This window comes from Sinocyclocheilus rhinocerous, unplaced genomic scaffold (assembly GCF_001515625.1).
Source record: "Sinocyclocheilus rhinocerous isolate Xijiao unplaced genomic scaffold, SAMN03320098_v1.1 scaffold132, whole genome shotgun sequence".
Classification (NCBI taxonomy): domain Eukaryota; kingdom Metazoa; phylum Chordata; class Actinopteri; order Cypriniformes; family Cyprinidae; genus Sinocyclocheilus; species Sinocyclocheilus rhinocerous.
The window spans coordinates 642,051-649,299 of NW_015627050.1; the positions used below are offsets into that span (position 1 = coordinate 642,051).

Below are 7,249 nucleotides of genomic sequence, written 5' to 3' on the forward strand. Positions count from 1 at the left end.
TAAAATGTTTAAACTGCAGAGGGAATCAGAGCATACACAAAACAAGCATCAATTATCTTTTAACGACCAGTTTCCCAGGTGAACAATATTTCATATAATTAGTCGTTTGCTCTAATTGGACTGGTGAAGGCCTATAAAATACACTTACCTTCAGTTGCATGTATGTTTGGATTTGTTGATTTTGTGTGGTGGTTTGAGAACGTGAACATTGGGTTTTTGGTGTACTTGTGGTTTTTTTTGTCATGGATCAAAGGTGGAAAAGGTGAGTTTGTTCATTCAATCTGGGTTTGTGTATGACTCTGAATACATTTGGTAATGTTTATTTTTTTTATTTGTAGATTATCCTTGCTAGTAATCATCTTGGTATTTTGGAGGAATGCTGATGGATTTAAAGGTGTGTTTGTGCCCCTCCCTTTATTTCAAGGATAAAGGGGACTTGTGTACAAAAGTCTTCTGGTTTGTTTAATTCTACAGGTGGAGTTTCTTCCAGTGCCCATCATGGGTGGGGTCAGCCTTCTGATGCTTTCTCACCTCGTGCAGTCCAGTCTTCTATGTCAGAGGTCCGTTTAACTGGGTTTTTGCCTGTTGAAGAAGTGGGCTCCAGTTTGTTCCCTAACAAACCCCTGAAAAGCAAGTCTAAGTTGAATCTACTTCAGTTTGTCAAAGGTGGTTCCAGCAGCTATCAGTCAACGTCCCATGCCCAAACTACTCCAAGCAGCTCTGTCTCAGCGTCCTTGCCTCTGTCCCTGAATCAACAGCCTTCATGCAGTTTGGCATCCTCTGGATCAACCATTCCAGGTGTTGCTGGTGGATTAAGTTTGGAGACCCAATATGCTGCAAGTGGTTTAGGACAAGTTGTTTCTACCCTAGGAGAGAGTAGTAGCTATCCTGCTAAGCTTGGTGTTTCTGGCCAATCCACCAGTGATACTTTGCATGTGTCCAGCTCCCAGGAAACTGCTGTTCAACTGGCAGAAACCTCTTTGCCGGTGTTCTCGAAGAAAGTCTCTTACAGCAGTTCATCTGCTCCAGGTGTCACTTCCACTTCTCGGAGTAGCCCTGCACTACTTTCACAAAGCTTGGGTCAACCTGTATCTTCTCAGGGTGAAGTTGGTTACAGTGGTTTGTCTCAAGGTGCCTCTAATCAGTATACCCCAGACTCCAATACCATGCTAGGTTCAACTTCTAGCCAGCCCAGTGGTGACCAGAGCTCCCCCAGTGTGTTTGGCTCAAGCTCTCAGGGTAGTTCTGAGACCTTTTTAGCTTCTGGTTTTTCTCTTCTAGAGGAAGTGGCAGGGCTTAGACCTCTTGACTTGTCTTCCAAATCTCCAGAGACGTCCAGTCAGTTTCAGCCCTTGGTGGTATCTAGCCAGTCCACAAGTGTTCAGAGTTCACCTAGTGTGTCTACGTTAAGCACCCAGAGCAGGTCTGGCCCTCAGTTAGTAACGTCCAGTCATTTTATCCCTGTGCAAGGAGGTAGTAGCTCTGTTAGTTTATATCTCAAGCCTCCGGGCACTCTGGGTCGGTATGCTCCTGCGTTCCCTGCCAAATATACAAGCACTCCCGTGTCTGCACCCCAAGCTACCACAAATAGCGGGTCTTCCTATAGAGCTGTTTCACAGGTTGGTTCTCCGTCTCAAATGGGAGCTTCTGGTCAGTTTACATCTCTGGGTGGGAACTATTACAGGGGGTTGCTTCCACAGTCTCGAGCTACTTCTAGTCAATATGCTCTTGGCTACTCCAAGCCCATTTCCTCACCCCAAAGCACTTCCAGTCAGTCCACCAGTGCCTTGAGTTCTTAATTCTACAGGTGGAGTTTCTTCCAGTGCCCATCATGGGTGGGGTCAGCCTTCTGATGCTTTCTCACCTCGTGCAGTCCAGTCTTCTATGTCAGAGGTCCGTTTAACTGGGTTTTTGCCTGTTGAAGAAGTGGGCTCCAGTTTGTTCCCTAACAAACCCCTGAAAAGCAAGTCTAAGTTGAATCTACTTCAGTTTGTCAAAGGTGGTTCCAGCAGCTATCAGTCAACATCCCATGCCCAAACTGCTCCAAGCAGCTCTGTCTCAGCTTCCTTGCCTCTGTCCCTGAATCAACAGCCTTCATGCAGTTTGGCATCCTCTGGATCAACCATTCCAGGTGTTGCTGGTGGATTAAGTTTGGAGACCCAATATGCTGCAAGTGGTTTAGGACAAGTTGTTTCTACCTTAGGAGAGCGTATTAGCTATCCTGCTAAGCTTGGTGTTTCTGGCCAATCCACCAGTGACACTTTGCATGTGTCCAGCTCCCAGGAAACTGCTGTTCAACTGGCAGAAACCTCTTTGCCGGTGTTCTCGAAGAAAGTCTCCTACAGCAGTTCATCTGCTCCAGGTGCCACTTCCACTTCTCGGAGTAGCCCTGCACTACTTTCAGAAAGCTTGGGTCAACCTGTATCTTCTCAGGGTGAAGTTGGTTACAGTGGTTTGTCTCAAGGTGCCTCTAATCAGTATACCCCAGACTCCAATACCATGCTAGGTTCCACTTCTAGCCAGCCCAGTGGTGACCAGAGCTCCCCCAGTGTGTTTGGCTCAAGCTCTCAGGGTAGTTCTGAGACCTTTTTAGCTTCTGGTTTTTCTCTTCTAGAGGAAGTGGCAGGGCTTAGACCTCTTGACTTGTCTTCCAAATCTCCAGAGACGTCCAGTCAATTTCAGCCCTTGGCGGTATCTAGCCAGTCCACAAGTGTTCAGAGTTCACCTAGTGTGTCTACGTCAAGCACCCAGAGTAGGTCTGGCCCTCAGTTAGTAACGTCCAGTCATTTTATCCCTGTGCAAGGAGGTAGTAGCTCTGTTAGTTTATATCTCAAGCCTCCGGGCACTCTGGGTCGGTATGCTCCTGCGTTCCCTGCCAAATATACAAGCACTCCCGTGTCTGCACCCCAAGCTACCACAAATAGCGGGTCTTCCTATAGAGCTGTTTCACAGGTTGGTTCTCCGTCTCAAATGGGAGCTTCTGGTCAGTTTACATCTCTGGGTGGGAACTATTACAGGGGGTTGCTTCCACAGTCTCGAGCTACTTCTAGTCAATATGCTCTTGGCTACTCCAAGCCCATTTCCTCACCCCAAAGCACTTCCAGTCAGTCCACCAGTGCCTTGAGTTCACGTAAACAATATAGCTCTGGGGCTCAGTTTGGGGGCTCTACAGGTTTTGCCTCGCAGGGAATGAGCAGCTCTTACAGTGGTTCTGTCCAGTCTCAAGGTACCACAAGTCAGTTTGCTCCTGGGTCTTCCCCCTATGCAAGTGTATCACTGTCCTCACCCCAAGCTGGTCCGTCTACTACTGTTCGGGGTTCTCTGAAGCAGTTTACCTCCACCTACACGGGCAGCTCTGGCACCCAGGCAGGGTCCGCCACTCGCTTCACCCTGCACGGAAGCACTGCTTATGTTGGATCACATCAGCCTCAAGATGCTGCTAGTCAGTTTGTCCCTGGGTCTTCATTCCCATATGCAAGTGTGTCATTCTTACCCCATTTTAATATTTGTATAGATTGCAGTCCCTTCCAGAGTGTGAAATTAGCTGTTTTAAACTGAATTGAATGTTTTCTATTTTGTATTTAATAAATCCATTGATTTGAAATCCCTTTGACTACTGTACACTTTTGACAATACAGACATTAGTTATGTGGTGACTGCATCCATTTCAGATGTATAATAACTGTTTTTCCCAAAGACTTGCTGGGTTTTTCTCATTAAGGTATTTCTTCAGATCTTTCATAAACCATGGCTTGTTATTTGAAAAGATTTTAACCTCTTTAGTATCAATAACAGTCTCTTCACAGAATTGAATAAAATAAGTGATACAGTCTGATAATTCATGAGGGTCTCTGCATGAATCAAAGAAAACATCCCAGTTTGTAGTGCAAAAACAATCCTGTAACATGTTCCTTGCTCCAAACCTGGATTTTCTTTTTCCACTGGTTTCTCATTTCTAACACGTTGTCTGTATTTTGGCAGTAAATGGATCACCTTATGAACCAATCTGCCAATGGGTGCTCTACATATTGCCCTATATGCATCCTCAATGTTACCATAACACAGATCTAATGTGCGTGAGAAAATGATCTGCTGACTTTATCAGGTTCCTATTAAAGCACTCTGCAATGTGCTCTGCTGCCTCGCCATTATTAGGTGATACAAAATGTTTACATATACAGCTAAATGTGTCTCTGTGTGGATGGGGCCTCAGACAATAACAAACGGTAAAGGATTGTTTTTAATCTCCACATAATTTAGCATAACTCTGTCAAATCCATGCCACATATTTGAAAAAGAAAGTACTGAGCAAAAAAAGTAAAAAAATAAATTAATTAATAAAATAAAAAATTAACAAAATAGACAAAAAGGTATAATTAATTGCAAACTGATTTTAATATCAAAATTAGCTTGATAAAAGTAATATAATTAGCACGTAATCCAATTAACACATTTTTATATAATATGATGTGGTATATTTTGAATAAGGTGTATGAGGATATCTTACACTGTGAAAGTAATGTTCTGGGATTAATTAGCTGCTTTATAATGTTTAAACTGCAGAGGGTATCAGAGCCTTCACAAAACACGCATCAATTATCTTTTAACGACCAGTTTCCCAGGTGAACAATATTTCATATAATTAGTCGTTTGCTCTAATTGGACTGGTGAAGGCCTATAAAATACACTTACCTCCAGTTGCATGTATGCTTGTATTTGTTGATTTTGTGTGGTGGTTTGAGAACATGAACATTGGGTTTTTGGAGTACTTGTGGTTTTTTTCTCATGGATCAAAGGTGAGTTTGTTCATTCAATCTGTGTTTGTGAATGACTGTGCACACATTTGCTAGAGTTTTTTTTTTTTTTTTTAATTAATTTATTTTTTTTATTTATTTTGTAGGTTACCCTTGATTAAAAACATTGTACACATTTTTCACAGAACCAAATTTTTGTCATGGATCAAAGGTGGAAAAGGTGAGTTTGTTCATTCAATCTGTGTTTGTGAATGACTGTGTACACATTTGCTAGAGTTTATTTTTATTTTGTTTATTTTGTAGGTTACCCTTGCTAGTAATCATCTTGTTGTTTTGGAGGAATGCTGATGGATTTAAAGGTGAGTATGTGCCCCTCCCTTTATTTCAAGGATAAAAGGGACTGGTGTACAAAAGTCTTCTGTTTTGTTTAATTCTATAGGTGGAGCTTATTCCAGTGCCCATCATGGGTGGGGTCAGCCTTCTGATGCTTTCTCACCTCGTGCAGTCCAGTCTTCTATGTCAGAGATCAATTTGACTGGGATTTTGCCTGTTGAAGAAGTGGGCTCCAGTTTGTTCCCTAACAACCCCCTGAAAAGCAAGTCTAAGTTGAATCTACTTCAGTTTGTCAAAGGTGGTTCCAGCAGCTATCAGTCAACATCCCATGCCCAAACTGCTCCAAGCAGCTCTGTCTCAGCTTCCTTGACTCTGTCCCTGAATCAACAGCCTTCAAGCAGTTTGGCATCCTCTGGATCAACCATTCCAGGTGTTGCTGGTGGATTAAGTTTGGAGACCCAATATGCTGCAAGTGGTTTAGGACAAGTTGTTTCTACCTTAGGAGAGCGTATTAGCTATCCTGCTAAGCTTGGTGTTTCTGGCCAATCCACCAGTGATACTTTGCATGTGTCCAGCTCCCAGGAAACTGCTGTTCAACTGGCAGAAACCTCTTTGCCTGTGTTCTCTAAAAAAAAGTGTCTTACAGCAGTTCATCTGCTCCAGGTGCCACTTCCACTTCTCGGAGTAGCCCTGCACTACTTTCAGAAAGCTTGGTTCAACCTGTATCTTCTCAGGGTGAAGTTGGTTACAGTGGTTTGTCTCAAGGTGCCTCTAATCCGTATACCCCAGACCCAATACCATGCTTGGTTCTCCCATTTCTAGCCAGTCCAGTGGTGACCAGAGCTCCCCCAGTCTGTTTGGCTCAAGCTCTCGGGGTAGTTCTGATGCCTTTTTAGCTTCTGGTTTTTCTCTTCTAGAGGAAGTGGCAGGGCTTCGTCCTCTTGACCTGTCTTCCAAATATCCAGGGACGTCCAGTCAGTTTCAGCCCTTGGTGGTACCTAGCCAGTCTACTAATGGTCAAAGCTCCCCTAGTCTACATATGGTTAGCCCTCAGAGCAGTTCAAAGTCAACATTTGCTGCTACACCTCTATTCACTCGAGGCAGAGTCCATTACAATAGCTTATCTAGCAAGGCTCAAGGCTCTACCACTTATCAGGGCAGCTCTGGAGCTGAATTGTCTGCAAGTTCTGTCCAATCTATCCCCACACGAGTAGGGAGTTACAGTGGTGTCCCAGTCTCTCAGTGCCCCTAGTCTGTATACTCCAGGATCCCTGGTGGCTAACAAGCAAGCTTCTTTACCCCTGGGGGTTTCTAGCCAGTCCACAAGTGTTCCGCGTTCACCTAGTGTGTCTACGTCAAGCACCCAGAGCAGGTCTGGCACTCGGTTAGCAACTTCCAGTCATTTTATCCCTGTGCAAGGAGGTAGTAGCTCTGTTAGTTTCTCTCAAGCCTCAGGTCACTCTAGGTCAGTATGCTCCCACGTCCCCTACCAAATATGTAAGTGCTCCCATGTCTGTACCCCAAGCTACCACAAATAGTGGGTCTTCCTATAGAGCAGTTTCACAGGTTGGTTCTCCGTCTCAAATGGGAGCTTCTGGTCAGTTTACATCTCCGGGAGGGAACTATTACAGGGGGTTGTTTCCACAGTCTCAAGCTACCTCTAGTCAATATGCTCTCCAGTGGTTCTGTCCCGTCTCAAGGTACCACTGGCAAGTTTGCTCCTGGGTGTTCCCCCTATGCAAGTGTATCGCTATCCTCAACCCAAGCTGGCCCATCTACTACTGTTCCGGGTTCTCTGAAGCGGCTTGCCTCTACCTACACTGGCAGCTCTGACACCCAGGCAGGGTCCTCCACTCGCTTCACCCTGCACGGAAGCGCTGCTTATGTTGGATCACATCAGCCGCAAGATGCTGCTAGTCAGTTTGTCCCTGGGTCTTCATTCCCATATGCAAGTGTGTGTGGCACTTTCTGTTTGTGTTTTAGTGACTTATGCATTGACTAAGGGTGTATTAACATTACACTATTTTTGTGAAAAATGGAAAGCTGTTTGTTTATATGCCAATGGGTTTTTGGGGCCGCGAAAGCAAACTCTTGGAAAATTGACTTGCGTTCAAGATTGACGACTATTTATCTGGGAAATTGAGTATTTGTGGGAAAGTTGA

At 44.5% G+C, this 7,249-nt stretch overlaps 4 protein-coding genes across 6 annotated transcripts in view; all 4 read left to right on the plus strand.

The window, feature by feature from the left end:
- LOC107720749 (protein DSE2-like) overlaps nucleotides 1-102 on the plus strand; it is a 1,607-nt gene extending 1,505 nt beyond the window's left edge. Inside the window, exon 4 of the mRNA XM_016528576.1 lies at nucleotides 71-102. Coding sequence (XP_016384062.1) covers nucleotides 71-102 — 32 coding nt within the window. The remainder of the gene's footprint in view (nucleotides 1-70) is intronic.
- A 125-nt stretch (nucleotides 103-227) lies between these two features.
- Nucleotides 228-1,799, plus strand: LOC107720759 (flocculation protein FLO11-like). The gene is made up of 3 exons (XM_016528587.1): nucleotides 228-262; nucleotides 339-394; nucleotides 475-1,799. Exons 1-3 carry the CDS (start codon nucleotides 243-245, stop codon nucleotides 1,797-1,799), a joined length of 1,401 nt encoding a protein of 466 aa, XP_016384073.1. The 5' UTR covers nucleotides 228-242.
- A 5-nt stretch (nucleotides 1,800-1,804) lies between these two features.
- Nucleotides 1,805-3,558, plus strand: LOC107720769 (flocculation protein FLO11-like). Its single transcript, XM_016528596.1, has one exon. The coding sequence runs from the start codon at nucleotides 1,885-1,887 to the stop codon at nucleotides 3,556-3,558; it is 1,674 nt and encodes a 557-aa protein (XP_016384082.1). The 5' UTR covers nucleotides 1,805-1,884.
- Nucleotides 3,559-4,718: 1,160 nt separating this feature from the next.
- On the plus strand, nucleotides 4,719-6,385 carry LOC107720702 (uncharacterized). 3 transcript variants are annotated; one of them, XM_016528515.1, is made up of 3 exons: nucleotides 4,719-4,796; nucleotides 5,058-5,113; nucleotides 5,194-6,385. In XM_016528515.1, the coding sequence occupies exons 1-3, from the start codon at nucleotides 4,786-4,788 to the stop codon at nucleotides 5,907-5,909; spliced, it is 783 nt and encodes a 260-aa protein (XP_016384001.1). In that variant the 5' UTR covers nucleotides 4,719-4,785; the 3' UTR covers nucleotides 5,910-6,385. The 3 variants fall into 3 exon arrangements, 2 of the variants coding, with proteins under 2 accessions (XP_016384001.1, XP_016383994.1); XR_001637638.1 differs by lacking the exon at nucleotides 4,719-4,796 and adding an exon at nucleotides 4,947-4,974 and having other exon boundaries at nucleotides 5,169-5,200; XM_016528508.1 differs by lacking the exon at nucleotides 4,719-4,796 and adding an exon at nucleotides 4,953-4,974.
- Nucleotides 6,386-7,249: the final 864 nt, after the last annotated feature.

Coding starts and splice junctions, on each gene's coding strand:
- LOC107720769 (XM_016528596.1), top strand. CDS start 1,885: ATGTCAGAGGTCCGTTTAACTGGGTTTTTGCCTGTTGAAGAAGTGGGC.
- LOC107720759 (XM_016528587.1), top strand. CDS start 243: ATGGATCAAAGGTGGAAAAG. Junction 263..338: donor ATGGATCAAAGGTGGAAAAG/GTGAGTTTGTTC, acceptor TTTTATTTGTAG/ATTATCCTTGCTAGTAATCA. Junction 395..474: donor GAATGCTGATGGATTTAAAG/GTGTGTTTGTGC, acceptor TTAATTCTACAG/GTGGAGTTTCTTCCAGTGCC.
- LOC107720702 (XM_016528508.1), top strand. CDS start 4,955: ATGGATCAAAGGTGGAAAAG. Junction 4,975..5,057: donor ATGGATCAAAGGTGGAAAAG/GTGAGTTTGTTC, acceptor TTTATTTTGTAG/GTTACCCTTGCTAGTAATCA. Junction 5,114..5,193: donor GAATGCTGATGGATTTAAAG/GTGAGTATGTGC, acceptor TTAATTCTATAG/GTGGAGCTTATTCCAGTGCC.